The sequence below is a fragment of the Salmo trutta genome, chromosome 14, assembly GCF_901001165.1.
Source record: "Salmo trutta chromosome 14, fSalTru1.1, whole genome shotgun sequence".
Lineage (NCBI taxonomy): Eukaryota > Metazoa > Chordata > Actinopteri > Salmoniformes > Salmonidae > Salmo > Salmo trutta.
In genome coordinates this window covers 45,043,074-45,069,971 of record NC_042970.1, presented here as the reverse complement: position 1 = coordinate 45,069,971, position 26,898 = coordinate 45,043,074, and the positions used below count along the sequence as shown (strand labels likewise).

Below are 26,898 nucleotides of genomic sequence, written 5' to 3'. Positions count from 1 at the left end.
CATGTTTTACATTTTTATTGTAACCTATAACCCTTAATGTTTACCTCGATCCCAAACCCCTACGTTTGAGGACGCTGCTACTATCTAAATAAACACAAATACCTATTTTCTATCATCTGTCTTTCAGCTCTAATTCTTTACTCAACTTCAACAGTTGCATTGATGTGGGTGTTGATTTACAGTTACCCTAATGGAATTAGCTAAACAAATGAATAAAAAAGCTACTGTATTTAACCCTTATGGTTTATCATAATGATCGTACACAAAAACATGAGAACGAGTAAAACATGAAATAAGTATAAATACAATCTTGGAGCCAGGTGATAATAGAGAGAAGTGATAATACTGTAGCCATTCTCTACATACAACATCCTGTAAGAGGCTCAAAGGGTGTGGTGCAGACAAAGGACATTTTACGATCAGTAGCTACAGTGCCGTGAAAAAGTATTTTCCCCTTTCAAATTTTCTCTACTTTTGCATATTTTTGATACAGAATGTTATCGGATCTTCAACAAAAACCTCATAGTAGATAAAGGAAACCTGAGTGAACAAATACCACAACAATTATATATTTATTTAATTTATTTCAGAAACAAAGTTATGTAGCACCCAATACCCCTGTGGGAAAAAATAATTGCCCCCTTTCACTCAATAACTGGTTGTGCCACCTTAAGCTGCAATGACTCCAACCAAACACATGCTGAACTGCTTTAACACAGTGACATTTGTGGGTTTTCAAGCATGAACTGCTCGTTTCAAGTCCTGCCACAACATCTCAATTGGAATTAGGTCTGGACTTTGACTAGGCCATTCCAAAACTTCACATTTGTTGCTTTTTAGCCATTTTCACTTGATTGTGTGTTTTGGATCATTGTCTTGCTGCATGACCCAGCTGTGCTTTAGCTTCAGCTTACAGACAGATGGCCTGACATTTTCCTGTAGAGTTCTTTGATACAGAGCAGAATTCATGGTTCCTTCTGTTAAGGCAAGTCGTCCAGGTACTGAGGCAGAATAGCATTCCAAAGCCATCACACTACCACCACCTTGCTTGACCGTTGTTATAAGGTCCAAACACTGTGGAATTTAGTGTTTGGTTTTTGCCAGGCATAATGGGACCCATGTCGTCCAAAAAGTTATACTTAATCTCATCTGTCCATAGAACATTCTTCCAAGAGTCTTGATGATCATCCAGGTACTTCCAGGTGCTATTTGGCAAACTTGAGACAACATTTTGGATGAGATGGGTCCCATTATGTCTGATGAAAACCAGGGAAGCGTTTGGTTGCAAGCATTGCAGTTTAAGGTGGTACAAGCAGTTATTCAGTGTAACGGGGCAATTTTTTTTCACACAGGGAATTGGGTGTTGCATAACTTTGTTCATTAAATAAAATAAGTATATATTTTTTTGTAAACTCAGGTTTCCTTAATCTAATATAAGGTTTTGGTTGAAGATCTGATAACATTCAGAATCAACAATATGCAAAAATAGAGAAAATCAGAAAGGGGGAAAATACTTTTTCACGGCACTGTAGAGAAAGTCATAGTTGTGGTTTCAAAACTACATCAGTAGGCTGTCCTGCTGGGCTGAGGTTGCTGGTGTGTCGGGGATTGAGCTGTATACGTGGTACATATCAGACTAGATGAAAGAAACAGGCAGTTTCACTTTAGACCTTTGAAAATACACATTGTACATACTGTATTATTGATTTAAGATGATTTAGACATGAAGCGCGAAAAATGCTAAAGTTTGTATCATTTATTTGCATTGGATTTGTACTACAAATTGTAAAAAGTTAACATTTGGAAACAGTAGCCAGGTAAATAAAGCAAAGCATGGATTGTTGTCATACCTTGTCAAAAGGATGCTTACAGGGTAAGGAAACCAATGTGTAAATGTGTAATTATGGTGAACTATCCCTCTAACTGAAGTTCCTACAATGCATTTGATGTGATATAAATACACTTTTTATTTTAAAGAAAACTATGATTTTGTCATCTCTTAAGAAAGCAGCTTGGGCAGCCACATCTGGGGCCTGCTTGGAGACTGAGAATAAAACCAGTTTGGTCCCAGGTGGACAGCCATTTGAAATCAACATTTACAGCCTACTTATTGCCCTAGCGGGAAAATTGGGGACTTGGGTCCCAGGTGTTTACCCAAATGGGTTACATCTGGGTAACCCATTTGGGTAAACACCTGGGACCCATGCAAGTAAATCCTCAATTCGCCCGCTAGGACAACTTATGAAGCCCAACATGGCAACCACATGTGGGGCCAACGTGGATACTGAGGACAAAACTTAGTGGGCCCACTGTTGGGTTTCTCTAATGGGGCCCGTGGAACAGCCCTTCATTAACCGATATGGGTTCCACATGGAAATGTTGACTGAGAAGGTGGAGTGAAATGGATTTTTGTCCGTTATTCTGCTAATTTTTATCACCGATAAAACATTTGATCTCAAACAGTTTTCTGTTCCCAAAACGAAAATCTGTTACGAACAGAGTGGACTAAGTTTTGCAGACTCTCCTTTGGCAAAGGCGTTGTTTAGAAGGAGTGCAAGGGCAAATTGAGTTATTGCACACGTGCACTTTACAGAGTAGGTGTTCCCTAACAGAAATATGCAAATACATGCTAAAACGCGCCAATAGGATCTCGCTAGTTCATGCTTGGCTCTGCCCACCTCATTGCTTGTTCTGCCCAACTATGATCCACTAGGATGATTTTGCTCCCATTGGAAATTACAGGCTGTGGTCTATCTTGGTTAAGTTATACAAATCTTTACCTACATCTCCCAGAAAAGGATGTCAAGGGGACATTTTAGATCTAAGAAATATAAAATAAATAGTTAATATTTTCCTTATTTTTTAAGTTATCTTGGTAATGTCTTTGTTTACCCTAAACATTGTCAAGTTGATAGGTCATTGTGGAGTGAATTTGCAAAGTATTTAAAAGGAAAAATCGGATTCCCTGATTTATCAATAACTCAGCCATCTCTGAACCAATCACTTAGCTTAGCTAAATTAAGAGATGTACCATGGGCCTACATACCGAATTAGGTGTTATTTAGACCCTTCCTGAGAATACGTTTTTCAAAGGTTTGAAAAGATTACCAAGATGGAGGAAAATCTACCCTGTCCTTGAGGCGAATATGTTCGGCACGCAGACAGACACCTACATACAAAGTTTCAAGTATCTAGGTCAGGGGCATTAAACAAATGTTTCCCCGGGTGCTGCATTCGGTCATAAACGAGGTCCGGAGGACCCCGCTGACAATTATTTATATTTCCTCGCCATGAAAAATGGCCCTAAATAGTCCTCTATCCATCGTTTAAAAAAATGTTTAAGCTCCCTGACTGTCTAGCTTTTATTTCGGTGATTATAAGCAATCTAGACAGTCAAGGAACTGTATGAATGTAGGTCTATTACTGTTTCTTAAGTTTAGATTTGATTTTAGTCATTTTAAAGTACAATGAAATCAAAAAGTATTCAGACCCCTTTACTTTTTCCAAAACATTTTTTACATTACAGCCTTATTCTAAAATTGATTTAAAAAAAAAATCCCTCACCAATCTACACACAATACCCCATACCCCATAATGACAAAGGGAAAACAGGTTTTTAGAATACTTTCCGAATGCACTGTATATTGACTTTGTTTTTCCCCACTCAAACCAGCCGTATGTTTGACACTCCTGCTCTAGGTCAAATGGGGCAGTGGAAATAAGGGTTTAAGTGAGTCTTCTTATAACAGCTCCACCTATAGACCAATCGGTGCCATTCTTTTTGACCAATTACTCATGGCCTCTCGTTTCTGTGTGACAAATTAGAAAAAGAGTTACCAATCTATGTGTCACGTCCTGACCCTAGTAGGATGTCATTTTCTATAGTAGAGTAGGGCAGGGCGTGACAGGGGGTGTTTTAGGTTGTTCTATGTTTTCTATTTCTATATTTAAGTTCTAGTTTGTCTAATTTCTATGTTGGGATTGTTTGGGGTTGATCTCTAATTGGAGGCAGCTGATCCTCATTGCCTCTGATTAGAGCTCGTATTTAAGTAGGGGTTTTTCCTCTTCCTGTTTGTGGGTGATTATATTTTGTGAGTGTGTTTGTTCATCCTGTGTCACGGTTTGTTGATTTGGCATTAAGTTTACTTTGTTACTTGCATTTAGTTTCACGATCAAATAAATATGTGGAACGAAACAGATGCTGCATTTTGGTCCGCTTCTTATAACAGCCGTGACACTATGCTTGAGTTATTTGACCACGATGATACTGACCTTGCACTTTGATTTGGAAGGTATCTAGAAATAAAAAAAGGGTCACTATGCAAATTAGCCATTCTAAGAAAATCTTGAGACACATTTTTTCAAAACCAGTATCGATTAGCATGAGTCACAGTTCTATAGTAACAATGTTAGTAACTATTTACACAAGTTCATGACATTATTACTTCGGATCAGACATCTTATTGAGCGCATGCTATTTAGTAGCAATGGCAATAACCCTCTGGGCATAAAATTACATATTCATATCAAATTAGAATGGACTGATAAAATGAGACATCAACTTACCACAGCTATAGCTGTAGACTATTACAAGAACTTGGAATGGAGGAATAACTCTCAGACAAGGAGGATGACCAAAAAACAGATGACCAGCCATATCAGGGGTGAACAACACCATTTTCACAGATCCTCTGACTCTCACAAACTACTAGGAGTATGGTGTCTGTGACTGAGAGAACGGTTTGAATAGAGAGGTAGATGAGACACTTCCTCGCAGGAAAACCACAAACAAACTCCATTAACTATCAAGTAGTGTCTCACATCATGAGGTTGGGGGAAGGTCAATCAGTCAATGTTCTGTAGTTAGATTTTGCTCCTAAAATATAAAATGAACCCAAAAGCGTTAGCTTCACTGTCAGAGTAAATTCATATGTTTTATTTGAGGCCTTTTTGACTGTGACAACTCTGATAAAAAGAAGTAAGGTTCATGTACAGCATTGGCAACACCCACAAGTTAATATTCTGGCTGTGACTCCGTGTCTGGCTCTGAAACTCAACAACACTACATTTCTGTTGACATCTTGAGGTGCTTACAGTAATTGTCAGAAGCATTCATATGTTTCTCATGGTGGTATTTTTAGAGGGTGTATTTAGTTTGGGTTTTCATATCTGAAATAGTCTGGTAAAGATGTTAAATGTTAATTAAATGTAACCATAGCGTCAGTTGAATGTATCTGAGGTTTCTGAGGTTTGGTTCAACTTCAACAGTTGCTTTTATGTGTAAGGTGGATGTTGGTGTTATTTTACAGTTTGTTTAACTTACACCTAATGGAATTAGCTAAACAGATGAATAAAAAGCTAATATACTTATCAAGCCACCTCAGTTTATCAGAATAAAAACATGAGAAATAGAGATACCAAAAATACATTCACAGAGACTGGCGTATGAGATAGGTAGGTGTTTAACAGATAGTCTTACTGTCTGACCATTAAACTCAAGACATGCTCTATATACAGCATCCTGTGAGAGACGAGCATTTAACTTGTTGAGCGGAACAGACATATGCCATTATATGAGAGGGGTATTCTGGGATCTGTAGCTAGAGAAAGTGACAGTTGTGGTTTCACTAAGAGTTTGCTGGTCTGTCGGGGATTGAGCTGTACACGTGGTGCATATCAGACTACAAGACAGAAACAGACAGTTTGACAGTTTGGCATATAAATGATATGGTAAGAACAATTTAAAGAAGTGCAGAACACAATCACATGGCTGATGGTGAATAAAACAAACTATGGCTATCATTTTTATTTGTGCTGTACTTTTTGAGATGCCTGCGTATCCACTCCAACAGTGGGCATTAATGTGGATGGTACAGAAGTGATCAAACTGTAGCTTCCTGTTTCCCCTTAATCCACCTGGAAGAGAGAGAGAGAAAAATAGATCTTAGTTATCCTGTCTGTCTGTCTAGAACAGCAGTCAACCAACTGTTGGTTTGACACTTTGAATGTTCAAGTGTCGTTCTTGAATTGTGGTGGCATTTGGGCATTAATACATTTTTGTTGATTTTGTATTAATTTAAATGTATTTGGGTACATCTTCCCATTATAAATCAACTGATATGGCAGCTTAATGACTTTAAATCATGTTTACCATTATGGTAACATTGTGCCATCAGTAGAGTAGTAACACTAATGACAATGTTTTGGTCTTTTTAATTAATTACCCTTTAAAAATAATTGACTAAATCAATATGATTAATCGTTTTGCTCACAATTAAATTGAGTTACACTGAGTGGCACTTTGTATTTAGACACACCAAATGATCAATGGAATCCTCAAGTGTACGGCATACTAAAAGGGAGGGATTCTTTCAGAATTTTACTCCGGTCGTCAGTTGAACGGTGTTTCCGCTGACACATTGGTGCAACTGGATTCCAGGTTAAGCAAGCGGGTGTTAAGAAGCACGGCTTGGTGGGTCATGTTTTGAAAGACGCCTGACTCGACCTTCGCCTCTCCTGAGCCAGTTGGGGACTTGCAGCGATGGGAAAAGATCGTAGTCACGAAATTGTGGATAAATACAAATTAATTCTTTAATATAGACCCCTCCCACGCAGGGCCGTAAAAACATAGGAGGACACCAAGGTCCGGACCTCTGTAATTTCCTCTAATTTAAAACATATATATTATTAAAAATATATATGTTGTACACAATAAAGAAAATCAATTATGGGTCAACATCTATATATTGCTCCCAGCAGTGATCAAAGCTCAGAACGCTTATATTTTTTGTGAGAATCTTTTTTACTTGAAGTATTTGTGTGTTTACAGCATTTGTTTTACTTGAGTCTGATAATTATCTGAAGAAAAAGTTAATCTGATAATACCTGTGGAATATAAAAATACTTGATTGATTTACACTACTGTTTAAAAGTTTGGGGTAATGTGGAAATGTCCTTGTTTTTGAAAGAGAAGCACATTTTTTATCAATTAAAATAACATGAAATTGATCAGAAATACAGTGTAGACATTGTTAATGTTGTAAATGATATTTGTAGCTGGAAACGGCTGATTCTTCATGGAATATCTACATAGGCGTACAGAGGCCCATTATCAGCAACCATCACTCCTGTGTTCCAATGGCACGTTGTGTTAGCTAATCCAAGTTAATCCTTTAAAAGGGTAATTGATCATCAGAAAAACCTTTTGCAATTATGTTATCACAGCTAAAAATTGTGGAGCTGATTAAAGAAGCAATAAAACTGGCCTTCTTTAGACTGGTTGGGTATCTGGAGCATCAGCATTTGTGAGTTCGATTACAGGCTCAAAATGGTCAGTCTATTCTTGTTCTGAGAAATGAAGGCTATTCCATGCGAGAAATTGCCAAGAAACTGAAGATCTTGTACAACGCTGTGTACTACTTCCTTCACAGAACAACGCAAACTGGCCCTAATCAGAGTAGAAAGAGGAGTGGGAGGCCCCGGTGCACAACTGAGCAAGAGGACAAGTACATTAGAGTGTCTAGTTTGAGAAAAAGACACCTCACAAGTCCTCAACTCGCAGCTACACTAAATAGTACCCTCAAAACACCAGTCTCAACGTCAACAGTGAAGAGGCGACTCCGGGATGCAGACCTTCTAGGCAGAGTTCCTCTGTCCAGTGTCTGTGTTCTTTTGCCGATCTTAATCTTTTCTTTTTAATGGCCAGTCTGAGATATGGCTTTATCATTGCGACTCTGCCTAGAAGGCCAGCATCCCAGAGTTGACTCTTCACTGTTGATGTTGAGACTGGTGATTTGCGACGCTCCCCATCCAGCCTAACAGAGCTTGAGAGGGTCTGCAGAGAAGAATGGGAGAAACTCCCCAAATACAGGTGTGCCAAGCTTGTAGCATCATACCCAAGTGGACTTGAGGCTGTAATTGCTGTCAAAGGTGCTTCAGCAAAGTACTGAGTAATGGGTCTGAATACTTATTTAAATCCAGAAATGGACAGAAAAAGGTGACATAGACTACAGTACATAGTTTTAGAATTTTCTTGAATAATCAAGATCAAAATCAAATCATGTAAAATACTAACAAAGACGAGGGATTGGTCAAAGTCAATTTATTCTGCTTACTTATTTGTTTTACAGAAGAGAGCATTTCAAACGGAGCAAAAACATAGGATTTGTATTTACTGTACCTTAAATCTCTTATAGAATAGGGATTTATTTTTTTCTTTTCTTTTATTTTATTTCACCTTTATTTAAGAAGGTAGGCCAGATGAGAACAAGTTCTCATTTACAACTGCGACCTGGCCAAGATAAAGCAAAGCAGTGCGATAAAATCAAAAACACAGAGTTACACATAAAGAAACGTACAGTCAATAACACAATAGTAAGATCTATGTACAGTTTGTACAGTGTATATGGGAGGTGAGGGGGGAGCCACCCCTTTTTCAACAAACAAAGCCATCCCGCATAGAATAATCAACCATCCTGACCGCTGGGCTCAAGTGTGCATCGAAACAGAATATAAGCTCATGTTAACTGGAAAACAATGTAATGAAGTTGTGTTCTCACACCATTTACATCTTAACCACTCCGCAGTCACTGGACTAAAAGGCTAGAATGTGTCTACAACACTGCACATTGAAGGAGCGACTGAGGTGCTGAGTAAGTTGAAATTAAACTGGGAACTTGGAAAAAAACAAGTAAACATGGAGAAATTGGGAGATTTGAATAGCATTTAGGAAATCTATATTTTTCAGTTTTAATGATCTGATGTTGCCAACAATGTAAACATTTTTAAACCAAATGTTATATTTTGTAGCTTATAACAAAGTCTGTGGGCAATATCAATATCAATACTTATGTTATAAGATCGGGCTTTTGGGGTTTGCTAACTTTTGCCGCAAAATTTTTTAAATTAACATTAGACTTTTTCCCCAGTTTTTTGGGGTGCATCTGGCTTATGTTATAAGCATATTTCAACGCAAGATGAATTTCACCCCAAAAATTGTCTTAGCAGTACCACTTTGGATCTTAATGACTTAATTTCAATTAATTTAACTTAATTTCCTATTTACCTGTTTTTTTGAATTATGTGTGAATATGTTATATATTTATTGATATTTAAATTGTCTGTATCTATCGATTTTGATCACCAATATATTTTATTTAGTAAATTGTATCAAACCGTTTTGGAAGGAGGTATCACACAGATGACAGAATAGATATAAATACAGTATATATTTACTTGGGCATTTACTTAAAAATGTTTAAAGGGGAGTATGCCCCGGACCCCTCCAAAATCCCCAAATAAAAATACTAATACATTAACAGATATTATGGATAGGCATGTAACACATGCCAGGTGTCAATGTGTGATACAATAAATTAAGGCAGTTCCAAGCATTTTGGGGGCCCTAAGCGAGATTTGCCCACCTCGCGGACAAAACATTTCAGTGGCCCAGCTCATGGCGGCGGAGATAAACATTTGGAACTTTAAAGTTAATGTCCTGCAATTCTATACATTTTGCCATGGGCGGAGAGAACTTTGCAGTTAATAAGCTAATTTCCTGCAATTCAACACATTATGTCATTGTCGTTGAAATAATACAATTCAGGTTTAAAGATCATTTACTGCAATTCTACACATTTGGCCATGACTTATGCCATGTTCATTTGATATCCGAGTGAGAGTGACTAACAAAATCATTGGGGGCCCCTGGGTAGTAATTCGGCCATTACTACATGGCTTAGATAGCTGGCGAGACTAACTTGCTTAGCAATCTATAAAATCTTAGCTGACATGGGATAATTGAGTGACTGTCAGTGACTGACATAACAAGAGAAAAACTTCTGATGCAGAACCACATTTCGAAACTCCACGTTGTGTATTCTACTATCCTACGTTTTCTTTGGAGGGGGGAGGGGCCTCTAGCGGCTGTTACTGTATGTCGCTTATAGATAGAAACGGCACTGCAGTAGATGTATTAGATACTTATTTAAAGTAACATGATGTGTGATAAATAAAGGACATCCTGAAAGAAAGAGTATTTCTGTGAGACATACAGAAAGCCAGTGGTGTAGTTTCAGTGTGTCTGCAGAAGACTGTACAACCCATCAGGCTGGGCTGAGGTTGCTGGTCTGTCGGGGATTGAGCTGTATACGTGGTACGTATCAGGCTGGAGAAAAGAAACAGACAGTTTAACCTGTTGGGGCTAGGGGGCAGTATTGTCACGGCCGGATAAAAAACATACCCGATTTAAACTGGTTACTACTCTTGCCCAGAAACGAGAATATGCATATAATTAGTAGACTTCGATAGAAAACACTCTACAGTTTCTAAAACTGTTTGAATGGTGTCTGTGAGTATAACAGAACTCATATGGCAGGCCAAAACCTGAGAAGATTCCATGCAGGAAGTGCCCTGTCTGACAATTTGTTGTCCTTCTGTTGCATCTCTCTCGAAATTACAGCATCTGTGCTGTTATGTGACACTTTCTAAGGCTTCCATTGGCTCTCTAAAGCCTTTAGAAAGCGGAATGACGCCTCTCCTGTCTCTAAGCAAAGTACAGCAGCAGAGTTTGTAAGTGGCCTGCCTGGGGACAGTGACACTGGAGATGCGCATTTAAAAGACTTCGCCATTTTTTCTTTCTCTCTTTGAATGAATAAAACATTGTCCGGTTGGAATATTATCGCTATTTTACGAGAAAAATAGCATAAAAATAGATTTTAAACAGCGTTTGACATGCATCTAAGTACAGTAATGGAATATTTTGCATTTTTTTGTCACGAAATGAGCTCGCGCGTTACCCTTCGGATAGTGACCTGAACGCACAAACAAAACAGAGGTATTTGGATATAACTATGGATTATTTGGAACCAAAACAACATTTATTGTTGAAGTAGAAATCCTGGGAGTGCATTCTGACGAAGAACAGCAAAGTTAGTCCAATTTTTCTAATAGTAATTCTGAGTTTAGGTTGTCCCAAACTTGGTGGGTGTCAAATTAGCTAGCCGTGATGGCCGCGCTATGTACTCAGAATATTGCAAAATGTGCTTTTGCCATAAAGCTATTTTAAAATCTGACATAGCGTTTGCATAAAGGAGTTCTGCATCCATAATTCTTAAAAGAATTGTTATGTATTTTGTCAACGTTTATCATGAGTAATTTAGTAAATTCACCGGAAGTTTTCGCTGGGTATGCTAGTTCTGATCATCACATGCTAATGTAAAAAGATGGCTTTTGATATAAATATGAACTTGATTGAACAAAACATGCATGTATTGTATAACATAATGTCCTAGGAGTGTCATCTGATGAAGATCAGAGGTTAGTGCTGCATTTAGCTGTGGTTTTGGTTTTTGTGACATATATGCTTGCTTTGAAAATGGCTGTGTGATTATTTTTGGCAGGGTACTCTCCTGACATAATCTAATGTTTTGCTTTCGCTGTAAAGCCTTTTTGAAATCGGACAACGTGGTTGGATTAACGAGAGTCTTATCTTTCAAATGGTGTAAAATAGTCATATGTTTGAGAAATTGAAGTTATAGCATTTTTTAGGTATTTGTATTTCGCGATACACGATTCCACTGGCTGTTGAATAGGGTGAAACGTCCCACTGGCCCAGAGAGGTTAATGTCCCTTCACACTTCTACTCCTGACTCAAACCATCCTGTAGATGTACAGCTCTATTCTCATGCTCTAATACATTAACTTATGTAAAACTTATATACATACATGCTTACTGATATGACGACTTCAGACCAACATCCAAGCCTAAACAACTTTGAGTCCTATAAAAAGCCCTACATGTTATGAATCAGTGGGATATAGCTAAATAGACAAACCTAATGGTTAGATGTGGATGGTACAGAAGTGATCAGGCTGTAAACCCCTGCATTCTCTGAATCAGCCTGGAGGAAAGAGAGAGAGAAAGGTTCTTATTATCCCTCAGACTGTCTGTCTGTCCGTCCGAAAACAAGTATGTATCTATATCCAATGCTATTATTTTTTCTGTACTTACATCTCCATTTGCAGATACCTGCACAGGACCTGCATCTCACAGAGAGAGACAAAGTAAGAGGTTGTGTGTATGTGTGTGTGTGTGTGTGTCCCCACACACACACACACACATACACACAACCTCTTATGTATGGGTCAGAAGAAGTGAAAATAACAGGGCTTGATGTGACTTCACACTTCTCCTCCTGAACTCAAACCACCCTGGAGGCTTACAGCTCTGTTCTCACGCTTTCAAGATGCTCTGACTGAAAAATGTATGTCAGTATGGTTGGCATTGTGTGATTAAGTGTTATTGTGCTGAGGGTCCCAAATTCACATCCCAGGTCAGGAAGACGTGGATAGAATACATTCTGTTACAAACTCACCTGAGGGCAAAAACGTGGACGGTACAGAGGTGATGAGAGAATAGATCACAGCATCCCTTGAATCCAACATGCCTGCACTGCTCACAGCTCCCATCACCAAATCACCTACAACAGAAATAAATAAAAATGAAATTAGAATTTGTGTTTGTACATGCATGTGTGTCGTTGTGTTAGTAGTGTGTGCAGTGTTTGATGATTTTGTTTGGAACATACATTGTCTGTGATCATCCTGTCTGGTTGTAGGTCTGTACAACATAAAAGTATAAGAAGGTTGTGGTAAGAACATCTCATCATGGACAATACAGAACTAAAGGTTGATACAATCTGCATCATATTCACAAGGGAATTCTTACCTCTGAGAATTGGTTGTCTCTGAAAAACAAATTACACTAAATTAATGATGTTGAATATAGCCTACACTACACAATATCACCACACAGTTGAAAGATTAACCCATGTCAAAGGCACTTACGTTAATAAGAGAAAGGAAAATGTTTGCAAATTATTTGTTATACAAAATCAGAAGTACTCACTGGTCCTCCTGCAGAGATAGACAGCTGTCAATCCCATCAGGAACACGCCCACTCCAGAAGCCATACACACTACTGCCTGCCATAATTGCACCGCTGTTTGGTGACATGATGACATCAGAAGAGGTCATTAGCTCTTAATCCAAATGTAAGTACTTCAAAGGTAGACAGGTGTTAGAATACCACTTTATTATTAGTCTTGGTAAATGTTTCTGTTTTCATATATGTGAGAAAAGACAGCTAGTTACACTGCCAGGTATCTGACCTCCTCCCTATGGGCTGTCTCATCATTGTCGGTGATCACGCCTACCACAATTGCGTCGTCGGCAAACTTAATGATGGTGTCGTGGGTAAACAGGTAGTACACGAGGGGACTTAACACGCACCTCTGACAGGCCCCTGTGTTGAGGATCAATGAGGCAGATTTTGTTGTTGCCTATCCTTACAACCTGGGGACAGCCCGTCAGGAAGTCCATGATCCAGTTGAAGAGGGAGGATGTTAGGCCCTGGGTACTTAGCTTAGTGATGAGCTTTAAGGGGAACTATGGTGTTGAACACTGAGCTTTAGTCAACAAACAGCATTCTCATGTAGGTGTTCCTTTTGTCCTGTTGGGAAAAGGCAGTGTGGAGACCAATAACGATTGCGTCATTTGTGGATCTGTTGGGGCGGTATGTGAATTGTAGTGGGTTCTAGAGTTTCTGGGATGATGGTGTTGATGTGAGCCATGACCAACCTTTGAAAGCGCTTCATGGCTACAGATGTGAGTGCTACGGGCCAGTAGTCATTTAGGCAGGTTACGTTGGCGTTTTTTGGGCACAGGGACTATGGTGGTCTGCTTGAAACATGTCGGTCAGGGAGAAGTTGAAAATGTCAGTGAAGACACTTTCCAGTTGGTCAGTGCATGCTCTCAGTATGTGTCCTGGTAATCCGTCTGGCCCTGCGGCCTTGTGAATGTTGACCTGTTTAAAGGTCTTTCTCACATCGGCTAAGGAGAGCGTGATCTCACAGTCGTACGAAACAGCTGGTGATCTCATGCATGGTTTAGCGTTGCTTGCCTTGATGCAAGCATAGAAGGCATTTAGCTCGTTTGGTAGGCTTTCGTCACTGGGCAGCTCACGGTTGGGTTTCCCTTTGTAATCCATAATAGTTTGCAAGCCTTGCCACATCCGATGAGCGTCAGAGCCAGTGTAGTAGGATTCAATCTTAGCCCTGTATTAATGCTTTGCCTGTCTGATGGTTCGTCTGAGGGCATGGATTTCATCCCACTAAGCATCCGGATAAGTGTCCCTCTTCTTGAAAGCGGCAGCTCTAGCTTTTTGCTCAGTGCGGATGTTGCCTGTAATCCATGGATTCTGTTTGGCATATGTACATACAGATGAAGTCGGTGATTGATGTGGTATACTCTTCAATGCCATCGGATGAATCCCAAAGCATATTCCAGTCTGTGCTAGCAAAACAGTCCTGTAGCTTAGCAAGCGTGTCATCTGACCACTTCCGTAATGAACGAGTCACTGGTAAGTCCTGCTTGAGTTTTTGCTTGTTAGCAGGAATCAGGAGGATGGAATTATGGTCAGATTTGCCAAATGGAGGGCGAGGGAGTGATTTGTAGACATCTCTGTGTGTGGAGTGAATGTGGTCTAGAGATTTTTTTCCTCTGGTTGCACATTTGATATCCTGGTAGAAATGAGGTAAAATGGATTTAAGTTTTCCTGCATTAAAGTCCCCATCCACTAGGAGCGCCGCTTCTGGATGAGCATTCTCTTGTTTGCTTATGGCCTTATACAGCTCGTTGAGTGTGGTCTTAGTGCCTGCATCGGTTTGTGGTGGTAAATAGACAGCTGCGAAAAATATAGATAAACTCTCTTGGTAAATAGTGTGGTCTACAGCTTATCATGAGACATTCTACCTCAGGCGAGCAAAACCTATAGACTTCCTTAATATTAGAGATTGCGCACCAGTTGTTATTGACAAATAGACACAGACCACCACCCCTCGTCTTACTAGAGGTTTATTGTTCTGTCTTGCCGATGCACGGACAACCCATCCAACTGTATATGATCCATATCCTCGTTCAGCCATGACTCGGTGAAACATAAGATACGGATGGTAAAGCAGGATTATCCACTTGCAGACGAATTCTCACCAAGCATCAGGATCTGCGGCCCCTGTATCGGCGTCTCCTCTTCATGCGAATGACGGGGCTTTGGGCCTGGTCTGTGAAGAGGCATAAATCTTTCTCCATCAATTCATTAAGAAAAAATCTTCGCCCAGCGAGGAATTGCTGTCCAGAAGCTCTTTTCGCTCATAAGAGACGGTGGCAGAAACATTATGTACAAAACAAATTTCAAACAACGCAAAAAAACCCAGCCAGAATCGCACAATTGGTTAGTGTCATGACGTTGCTCTCTTTGAGTACAGCGAGCACAGTTGACCCCCTCCCCCTCTACCATCCCCCTACTTCTGCACCATCTCCCTCTGTCTCCTACACCCAGGCTGCTGTGGTCAGAAGGCGGTCGTAAATTCCAAAGGGAATGTCCTGCCTCACAGGCCACAGTTTTGAGACAGGGTGGTTTCATAGAGAGACAAAGGAATTCTTCCACCTCACAGGACGGGGGAACTGAAAGACATTTATGTTCTGGAGAAGGTATAAACGATCGGTGAAGAATCCAGCTACGAACTGGTCCGTTTGGTACAATTTTATGAAACTCATGAGAGACAATACGGCCACATTACAATGGCTCTGTTTATATAATAGCCTCAGTGGTGAGACTTACATCGAAATGGTTGTCTAAAATTATTGAATAAGGATTGAACTGTTTGTGATATTGTGCAATGTGATTTTGGACTGTTAATGAAGGAAACTCCAATTCCCTTTGGAGTCTTAACTAAGTCATCAGCACGCCCCCAGGGACACAGACAGAACCTGGTGTCATGTGACAGACTTTTCTACGTTCAGTATATAAACCCCCACCCAGGGTTTCTTTCTTTAGACCAGGCCTCCACTCCATTACGAGTTGGCCAATACATTTGACCATGCATTCCTCTACTGAACTTTAACCATACCACGTGGTTAACCTCCCTGGGTGAGGTGGGACGCTTGCATCCCACCCTAGTCAACAGCCAGTGGAATCGCATATCGCGAAATACAAATACCTCAATAATGCTATAACTTCAATTTCTCAAACATATGACTATTTTACACCATTTTAAAGATGAGACTCTCGTTAATCTAACCACATTGTCCGATTTCAAAAAGGCTTTACAGCGAAAGCAAAACATTAGATTATGTCAGGAGAGTACCCTGCCAAAAATAATCACACAGCCATTTTCAAAGCAAGCATATATGTCACAAAAACCAAAACCACAGCTAAATGCAGCACTAACCTTTGATGATCTTCATCAGATGACACTCCTAGGACATTATGTTATACAATACATGCATGTTTTGTTCAATCAAGTTCATATTTATATCAAAAACCAGCTTTTTACATTAGCATGTGATGTTCAGAACTAGCATCCCAGCGAAAACTTCCGGTGAATTTACTAAATTACAAATGATAAACGTTGACAAAATACATAACAATTATTTCAAGAATTATAGATACAGAACTCCTTTATGCAATCGCGGTGTCAGATTTTAAAATAGCTTTTCGGCGAAAGCACATATTGCAATATTCTGAGTTCAAAGCGCGGCCATCACGGCTAGCTATTTTGACACCCACCAGGTTTGGGACTCACTAAACTCAGAATTACTATTAGAAAAAATGGATTAACTTTGCTGTTCTTCGTCAGAATGCACTCCCAGGACTTCTACTTCAACAACAAATGTTGTTTTGGTTCGAAATAATCCATAGTTATATTGAAATAGCTCCGTTTTGTTTGTGCGCTCAGGTCACTATCCGAAGGGTGACGCGCGAGCGCATTTCGTGACAAAAAATGTCAAAATATTCCATTACCGTACTTCGAAGCATGTCAAACGCTGTTTAAAATAACTTTTTATGCGATTTTTCTCATAAAATAGCGATAATATTCCAACCGGGCGAAGTTGTAGACACCATTCAAACAGTTTTAAAAACTTTAGAGTGTTTTCTATCCAAATCTACTAATTATATGCATATTCTCGTTTCTGGGCAAGAGTAGTAACCAGTTTAAATCGGGTAGGTTTTTTTATCCGGCCGTGCAAATACTGCCCCCTAGCCCCAACAGGTTAAACTATCAGACTACCAACAGAATAAGAACCAGTCTTTGATATTAATAACTAGTCTGCAGCTAGGAATTCGGTATCATTGAACGCGAAGACTGACGAAACATCCTTTCTATTACGACATGAACGAATGTCGCTTTGAAAGATCCATTCAGAGAGAGAGAGAGAGAGAGAGAGAGAGAGAGAGAGAGAGAGAGAGAGAGAGAGAGAGAGAGAGAGAGAGAGAGAGAGAGAGAGAGAGAGAGAGAGAGAGAGAGAGAGAGAGAGAGAGAGAGAGAGAGAGAGAGAGAGAGAGAGAGAGAGAGAGAGAGAGAGAGGAGAGAGAGAGAGAGAGAGAGAGAGAGAGAGAGAGAGAGAGAGAGAGAGAGAGAGAAAGAAAGAAAGAAAGAAAGAAAGAAAGAAAAGAAAGAGAGCTCTCCAACAGAACAACCTTTCCAACAAAGAGCCCGACAACACAATCTGAATATTTTCCTTGGTGCTCCGACCTTCTAGTTAATTACAGTTACATGATTAATCAGTTTAATTGCGTAATAATAACTACAGAGAGTAATTTGATAAACATGTCTTCAGTTTAATGATGCCAAAGACACGACATTAGGAACCCGTAAAACAGCAGCCATCCCCTCCGGCACCATTCATATCTAAGACAGGTAGAACAATTTAGCGTACAAGCAGCCATGAATAAGTCTATGAGTAAACCTGTTGGAGCTTTAGTAAATTAGAGTGAACTAACAATGCAATTGCAAAGTAAGGGATACTTACTAGTTGGTCTAACTGTGATGTCAGGGGTCAAAGTAGAAGTAACAGTCGAAACTGCTGGAAAGTAATACAAGTGAATTCTGTATCTGATTACACAAGAAGAAAGGTATTCATTATTTCTGATAGAGAACAACACAGTCAGTAGAAAGATTAAATGTTCACAATTTCATAATTTGGCATATTATTATTAAAACCCAGACCCTTAAAACCTGTTGGGGCTAGGGGGCAGTATTTACACGGCCGGATAAAAAACGTACCCGATTTAATCTGGTTACTAATCCTACCCAGTAACTAGAATATGCATATACTTATTATATATGGATAGAAAACACCCTAAAGTTTCTAAAACTGTTTGAATGGTGTCTGTGAGTATAACAGAACTAAATTGGCAGGCAAAAACCTGAGAGATTCCTTTACAGGAAGTGGCCTGTCTGAGCATTTATTTGCTTTCTTTGACATCTCTTCCAAAAACTGAGGATCTCTGCTGTTACGTGACACTTCCCACGTCTCCAATGGGCTCTCAGAGCCCGGGAAAAACCTGAATGACGTAATTCAAAGCCCTGGCTGAAACACAGGAGCGCTTTTGCTAAGTGGTCTATCAGCAGACAAAAGGCTTAGGCGCGTGCACTGCCCGCCCCCGCCTTTCTGTTTTTCCCTCTATTTACAGACAGGCAGATTCCCGGTCGGAATATTATCGCTTTTCTACGAGATAAATTGCATAAAAATTGATTTTAAACAGCGGTTGACATGCTTCGAAGTACGGTAATGGAATATTTAGAATTTTTTTGTCACGTTATGCGCCATGCGCACGACCGTGATTTACCATTCTGATAGTGTCTAGAACTCACGAACAAAACGTCGCTGATTGAACATAACGATGGATTATTTGGGACCAAACCTACATTTGTTATTGAAGTAGAAGTCCTGGGAGTGCATTCTGACGAAGAACAGGAAAGGTTAGACCATTTTTGTTATAGGAAATATGATTTTGGTGAAGGCTAAACTTGCCGGGTGTCTAAATAGCTAGCCCGTGATGGCTGGGCTATGTACTTAGAATATTGCAAAATGTGCTTCATCCGAAAAGCTATTTTAAAATCGGACATATCGAGTGCATTGAGGAGTTCTGTATCTATAATTCTTAAAATAATTGTTATGCTTTTTGTGAACGTTTATCGTGAGTAATTTAGTAAATTGTTAGTAAATTCCCCGGAAGTTTGCGGGGGGTATGCTTTTTCTGAACGTCACATGCTAATGAAAAAAGCTGTTTTTTGATATAAATATGAACTTGATTGAACAGACATGCATGTATTGTATAACATAATGTCCTAGGTGTGTCATCTGATGAAGATCATCAAAGGTTAGTGCTGCATTTAGCTGTGATTTGGGTTTTTGTGACATTATATGCTAGCTTGAAAAATGGGTGTCTGATTATTTCTGGCTGGGTACTCTGCTGACATAATCTAATGTTTTGCTTTCGTTGTAAAGCCTTTTTGAAATCGGACAGTGTGGTTAGATTAACGAGAGTCTTGTCTTTAAATAGCTGTAAAATAGTCATATGTTTGAGAAATTGAAGTAATAGCATTTCAAAGGTTTTGAAAATCGCGCCACAGGATTCAACTGGCTGTTACGTAGTTGGGACGATTTGGTGCCACCTAGCCCAGAGAGGTTAAAAGCTTAAGGTGTACTATGGGATGACCCGTTAACATCCCACATAATGCTTACATGGATATTCCCTTCATTAACTTCTAGAATGGTCTCTGCCACTTATGATTGCCTGCTGTCTGTTAAATGCTCTACATTGGGTGTCACTCTAGTATGGAACCGTGAAATGCGGGGCTGGGGCACAACCTGAACTGGGATACCATTTGGGAAAATGTATTTGTTACCTCTAAAAACCTAGCACACCAGCTTATTCATTATAAGCTTATACATAGAAGTTATGCAACCCCATTTAGACGTTTTAAGATGAAGCTGATTCCTACTCCAATATGTGATAGATGTCATATGAATACTGTTGGAACACTAATGTTTTGGGAATGTCCTGTGGTGTCCCAGTTCTGGTCACATGTTTCAGATTTCCTTACAAACGTGTTTCCCTGTGAAGATCCACGTTTATTTTTGTTGAATGATAACTCTTCATTTGTACTGCAACTGGTTCAGAAAATAATCATTTATGCGGGGTTAACAGCAGCAAAAAAGGTTATCCTTAGTGGATTACCCCTACAATCCTCTTGCCTCAAACATGGTTATCATATTTTCAAGATATTGTTCCTATAGAGCGATCAGTGGCCATGATAAACAAAGCTCGGGCAAATACAATTGAGACATGGGATGTATTAACCAAAACTCTATCAGATATCAACACCTCTTGAACAAGCAATGGACCTACATGGTAAGGAAGTTGGGGGACGACATTTTATTTTCTGAGAATAATATAGAATATATTTTATTGGAAACTCCGCTTCCTTCCTGGAAATGTCTCATTTGTCTGAGAAAAGACAGTCAGCTAGAGATGGATGCTTACCCAGAACGCTTTCTGTGGAGCTTTGACCTCCTGGGCACACGCAAGAGAGAGACTGTTTAATAACAGTTAACACACAACACAATTTAATACCCCACTAAACTAAAATCATGTGGCCACTTTGGGGTGTCAGTTGTCAAAGTAGAACTAGTAGTCGAACCTGGTGCAAAGCAAAGTCATTGGATCTGATTATACAAAAATAAAGGTATCTAAATGGGTTGATTTAATTAACGAGATATAAACCTCTTTTTTTAATAAGGGGAAATTAAGAGTAAAAACCTGGGTAAAATAAATCTAGTCTATTTGTTTAGGTCCTATCTGCTAACTAGAGAAAGATGACTAACACACCTGATGTAGGATTCACTGCTGTACTGGGGGTCAAAGGAGAGGTCAAACCTGGTGAGAAGAGATTACACAAGAACACGTGTAAATTAATTTAAGATCTAAGGTCATTCAAATAGCAGATAGAGAGAAGTACACTGCACATTACCTACAAATCAGATGGACTAAAAGTACACAAATCTGGACTGAAATCACAAGCAGCTATGAATGGGTCAATTCATAAGTTGGATGGAGCTTTAGTGAATTAATGTGAACAAAAATATACATGAAGGTTAAAATTAGTGGATCTACTTACTGGAAGTTGGTGTCACTGTGGTGTCTGGGGTCAAAGTAGAAGTAACAGTTGAAACTAGTGGGAAGCAATATGATTACACAAGAATAAGTTGTTACATAATGTTGGTCTCTTAATTTTACAGGCCCGTAATCTAAACCATTGACTGTACAATTTGTATTTGCAGAGATGGTAATTTAGAGGCCCAACACACCTTCTGTAGGACTCACTGTTGTGCTGGGAGGCAAAGTAGATCTAGGACCTGGAGTCAAACCCACTGAGAAAACACATATTAATGAAATTAGCATTTTATTAATGATCGTATAAATGATTATCATGTTGTTGTTGGCCTTTTTAAATACCTTCATGACTTGTCTTTTCAAAGTGGGCTAAGTAAGACTATAAAAATCACTACGGACAGATTGCTTCTAGCCCTGGTAGATTATATTTCTCCTCATTATAGAGATTATAAGACCAATTCATAATGTGATAAAGTCTTTCAGGACAGATAAGGTGTTGATTGTTGTTGACAGCTTCTAATAATAAAGTTACCATGTTATCTAAAAGCAGAAGCCTAACAGCGCATAGATACAATCTAAACACTGAACCAGTTCAGCAAAGAATTTAAACTACACAACCTGGGACTCAACACCAGATCAGCCTGGGATCTGGCCCAGAATAAGGCAGTGTGGAGATCCATATGTCAAAGTGCTATGCTCCAAGAAGCGAGCAAAAGTGAGTGATTGAGTTATTGGGGGAGGGAGGGTCAGAATTAATATAGTCATATTAAACAAATCAAAGGGTAGTCAGATCATGAAGACCTGCAGCCCTGATAGATTCTTACTGTTTAGATAATGACTCACCTGTAAAGTTGTACCCATCACTGCGTGGTGAGAGAGAGTTTGGTCCTGAGCTCACTCTGTAGTCACAGCTCACCTCCTTACGCCTCACTGACTGTAGACTTCTAAAAAGATCATTCTCCTCCACAGAGAATTGACAGAACCAGCATTTGGAATCTGTGTGTTTCTTCTTCCAGATGTGTGCTCTTATAAGACGCTTACTCTGCTCTCCAACATACAGGTTACAGGTGGCGTCATTACTGACAGAGCCAGGAATTAAACAGGTGATGATGAGGTTCTCTTTCAGACTGACTGTGATATTTGGTTTCTGACCTGTTGGGAGAGGACAACGACTTAATGAAGTACAAGGCACACTATTCAGCATATAAAAATATACTGTAGAGCCTACAGTCTTTCACAATGCAAGTTCAAATCATGATGGTCATAAACATGACATGGACTTGTGATTTGTTTAACTATTTTGAATTAACTTGGACTGTGATTTAAAAACATTAATTCAAATTAATTGATTTGTTCAAAATAAGTTAGCAATAAATTAAGCATTTGTCCAATGGGCACAGATGTCAGTTCCACACCTAGTTTTGATTTACATTTGATTGAGTTGTCAGCTAATGTGAATTCAAAGTGAAATCAACAACATTTCAGCCATATCATTGGATTGAAGATCAAGTTGGGTGAAAAAAAGACCAACATTCCCAAAATTATTTTGGCAAATCCAATACATTTTCCACATTGATTTAATGTCATCTGAAGAAAAACAATTTTTGTTGAAATGACAGTTTTTGCCCATACTTTTAAGTCTGCACTTAAAAAATGTACATATAATACATATTTCTGTATTTTTATGGAAGTATCTTACCTGTAATAATGTATTTATCACTGCGGGGAGACAGAGAGTGTGATCCTGTGTTCACTCTATAGTCACAGCTCACATCTCTCTCCAACTGCAGATGCCTGAACAGATCATTCTTAGTAACACTGAAGGTACAGAATAGTTTGGATAATGCTGTGTTAAATCTCCTGACCAAAGCCTCTTTGTAGGCCTGAGGCTGGTCTCCAGTGTACAGGTTACAGCTACGACCATCACTGACAGACTCAGGAAGTACACAAATAATGGTGATGTCATGAGAAGATTCGTCATTGACACTAATGTCTGGTTTCTGCAGTTCACCTGTGAGGAGAACACATCAATAACAGTCCATACTGTAGGTTAATGAGAAATCAAACTTCTTTCTGTACTAGGTAACTAAAAGAGTAAGAAACAAATGGTTTGTATATGTTAGCATGACATTACATATTCCAATGAGCCAATCAGATCAGTGTATTCATAATAATAATACTATTTTACCAAGAATAGTGATAGGCGCAGGATGACTGTGCCTCGATGGATAGTGAGTCTCTACTGTGTAAAAACATCTCAGTTTGATCTCAGCAGATAAACGTTCACCTGCCCACGAGAGCAGCTCAGCCCCTGTGAGTGACCTCATACAGGGTGAGTGTTTAGGATCTCTCCCCTCTGTGTAGAAGTAACACTGAGACACAGAGACAGATGGAGAGGAGTCACAGCTCAGCTGAACTGAGTCTCTCTCTCTGATGACTGTAGAACTGACTGTCAGCCTGGGCTGAGGGAGGTCTGTAATATCAGAATCAGGAAGTAAACCACTTTCAACAGTTTGCTAAAATACATTGCATGAAAAAATCCCTCAAAATCCAAAAGTGCATAACTTCATCTCTTATTGCTTCAGTCAGTATTTAAAATGTATATTATATAAATAATATAAAATAATCTGGTGTGTTAATCTTGGACCAGAATAGAAAAACACTGGGGTATAATAATACATAAACTACCCCGCTTACTCAGGAGAGTGACTGAGACAGGGTCACTGTAAGGAGAGTAGATAGACATCTCTACAGCATAGTAGAAACATCTCATGTTGACCTTGGTGGTTGGACCACGACCTGCCCATTCAAGCAGCTTGGTCCCTGTGAGTGACTGCTGACAGGATGTGTTTTGTTGGAGATATCTTTCCTTTATGTAGAAGTTACACTGAGACACAGAGGTAGATTGAGAAGTGTGACATCTCAGCTGAACTGTGTCTGTATCCCTGATGACTTCAGGACTCACTGTCAGCTGAGGAGGGACTGTGAGTTCAGAGGGAAATAGTATGTCAATTTAATATTCAACGGATTACTATGTTCATAACATCCTCATGTGTAACAGACCTGAGCATTACAAGAACATAACTCATCACGTCAAATTAATTCTAGATTTTAAAAAGACAGTAAATCCTTTTGTGAAACATTAAGTCTTTGAAATCAGATTAATATTGTTGCAGGTTAGTGTATTGTTGCCGAATGTATCTCAGAACATGTTAAGATTTAAAAGGAGGGTCATGTTTACAATTATGTAAATAACCTGCTTACCTTGGACAGTGACTGAGCCAGGGTCGCTGTCAGAGGATGGGGAAGAACTACCAATAGCATAGTAGAAACATCTCACATTGACCACAGCAGGTGAACGTTGATCTGACCACGAGAGGAGCTCAGTCCCTGTGAGTGTCTGCCGACAGGATGGTTTAAAGTCTCTTTTCTCAGTGAAGAGATAACACTGAGACACGGAGACGGATGGAGAAGTCTCACAGCTCAGCTGAACTGAGTCGCTCTCTCTGATGACTGCAGGACTCACTGTCAACCTGGGAAGAGGAGGGCCTGTAAGATCAGAAGAGAGGAGTATTTAAAATGTTTGACTTGTTTTGAGAAATTTACTGACAACCATTCAATTGGATTTAAATATGCATGTCTATTATAAAATCAAGTAAATCTATCAACATTTAATGTTTAAAAACAATTATCTTCATGCTTATTGAGACTAAAGGATTTCGATAATAAGGTCCATTCCTTCATATAATGATAATATGTGAAATATATATTGTTTTAAATAATGGCTTATTACATCATACATAAAAATATTCCAGACTGGGCTGAGGAAGATCTGAGAGGACAGAGGAACTGAGCATTTTGTTACTGGTTTGGGAAATGGACTGTCAGCCGTTAAACATAAAACAATCACACTTTGTTTTTTCAGACCCTAGATCTTTGAGAATAATTCCCAGCGATAGTATGGGAAATAAAGGGGATATAATATATTGCTTCATGCAACGGCTCTTTCCAAAAGACAATAATAACGTATTTCTAGAGGACCAATTGAGCAGTAGAGTGTTTGCAGTGTTTACAGCTATAGACATTTGTTTTACCCTGAATTTGGACATTTACAGTGAACTTACTTCTGTAGGTTCACTGTATACGGATTTAAACTGCCAACCTTCAGCACTGTATTGTATTAAACATTTATCCGTAATTCCTTTTGAATTCATAGTGTCAGATGGATACGCTATCAGCTAATGTTATGTTTGAATGATAAGAATAAATACCATGATTATTATTATATTTTTACTGGGTAACTAAAAACTCATAATTATGATACTGACCTTGGGCTTTGATGGATTGGAAGGTATCTAGAAATTATAAAATAGGTTATCGTCTGACATTCTAAAAAATAAATTCTACATGAGATACCTGAACACGTCACACAAGTTGTTAAAGTAGCATAACCTACTGTAATGCATTAATGGAGATCAAGCAGTGGTCATTCTTATCTGAACAAAATGTAAAATAATGATAGAGAGAAATAAATAAGATGATGAATGGAATAAGATACAAGACACTAATCATAGCCATGAGATTCAGATCTATCAAGAGTTCCTAAAGTAAAATAGTAAAAAGTAAGATTAAAAGAGGGGAGAGAAGAAGAGGAATATCCTGTAGCACAAACAGATGATCAAACTGTAGAAATGTAGAAATAACTCACCAAAAAGGAGGACGACCAAGAACAGATGACCAGCCATATCAGGGATGAACAATGCCATTTGTCAGACAGCTACATACTGTTAGTCTGACTTCACAGTAAGGTGTGTGACTGAGTCAGAGGATTGTTTGAATAGAGACGTAGATGTGGAGCTTGTTCACAGCAAAACCACAGAGAGCAGAAACCTAAACCCCAGACTCATACAGCAAGTGTGAGCTAATGTTGCAGAAGTAAGGGTATCTGAATAACAGAGTAATTTATTGGTCATACTCTCTCCTCCATATGCATTTGGACAGTGAAGCCCAAAAAATATATTTGGCTGCATAATCCAGTATTTTAGATTTAATTCAGCCTGAATTCAAAATGTATTAAATAAATAAACAATCTCACCAATCTACACACAATACGCCATTATGACAAAGTGAAAACAAGTTTTTTGTAATTTTTTGCTAATTTATAAAAAATTAAATACAGAAATATTTCATTTAGATAAGTATTTACACCACTGAGTCAATACTTTGTAGAAGGACCTTTGGCAGCGATTACAGCTGTGAGTCTTTCTGCGTCTCTAAGTCTCTAAGAGCTTTCCACACCTGGATTGTGCAACATTTGCCAATCATTCTTTTCAAATTTCTTCAAGCTCTGTCCAATTGGTTGTTGGTCATTGCTAGACAACCATTTTCAGGTCTTGCCATAGATTTTCAAGTAGATTCAAGTCAAAACTGTAACTCTGCCACTCAGGAACATTCACTGTCTTCTTGGTAAGCAACTCCAGTGTAAATTTAGCCTTGTGTTTTAGGTTATTATCCTGCTGAAAGGTGAATTCATTTCCCAGTGTCTGGTGGAAAGCAGACTCGACCAGGTTTTCCTCTAGGACTTTGCCTGTGTTTAGCTCCATTACATTTCTTTTCTATCCTGAAAAACTCCCCAGTCCCTTAATGATTTGGCCTCATGGTGAAATCTCTGAGTGGGTTTTTTTTCCTCTCCGGCAACTAAGTTAGGGATGATGCCAGTGTCTTTGTTGTGACTGTGTATATTAATACACCATCCAATGTGTAATTAATAACTTCATCTTGCTCAAAGGGATATTCAATGTCTGCTTTCTTTTTACCAATAAGTTTCCTTCTTTGTGAGGCATTAGACAACCTCCCTGTTTTTTTGGGGGTTGAAT

General features: G+C 39.0%; 1 protein-coding gene across 1 annotated transcript; it reads right to left on the bottom strand.

Annotated features, from left to right (window-relative positions):
• Positions 1–4,908: 4,908 nt before the first annotated feature.
• LOC115208190 (uncharacterized) lies at positions 4,909–26,132 on the bottom strand. Its single transcript, XM_029776052.1, has 19 exons — positions 25,731–26,132; positions 25,351–25,377; positions 24,287–24,571; positions 23,720–24,004; positions 23,310–23,495; positions 22,722–23,033; positions 21,866–22,174; positions 21,217–21,279; positions 21,027–21,080; positions 20,738–20,785; positions 20,393–20,422; positions 17,872–17,925; positions 12,908–13,000; positions 12,728–12,746; positions 12,588–12,619; positions 12,375–12,479; positions 12,011–12,039; positions 11,835–11,900; positions 4,909–5,916 (listed from the first exon to the last, which is right to left on the bottom strand). Exons 1-18 carry the CDS (start codon positions 25,786–25,788, stop codon positions 11,835–11,837), a joined length of 2,055 nt encoding a protein of 684 aa, XP_029631912.1. The 5' UTR covers positions 25,789–26,132; the 3' UTR covers positions 4,909–5,916.
• Positions 26,133–26,898: the final 766 nt, after the last annotated feature.

Excerpts from the sequence above, each read along its gene's own strand:
- LOC115208190 (XM_029776052.1), bottom strand. The coding sequence starts at position 25,788 with ATGGCATTGTTCATCCCTGATATGGCTGGTCATCTGTTCTTGGTCGTC. Across the intron at positions 24,572-25,350 it reads CCAATCCATCAAAGCCCAAG|GCCCTCCTCTTCCCAGGTTG; the intron begins GTCAGTATCATA and ends CTGATCTTACAG. Across the intron at positions 24,005-24,286 it reads TGGCTCAGTCACTGTCCAAG|TCCCTCCTCAGCTGACAGTG; the intron begins GTAAGCAGGTTA and ends CTGAACTCACAG.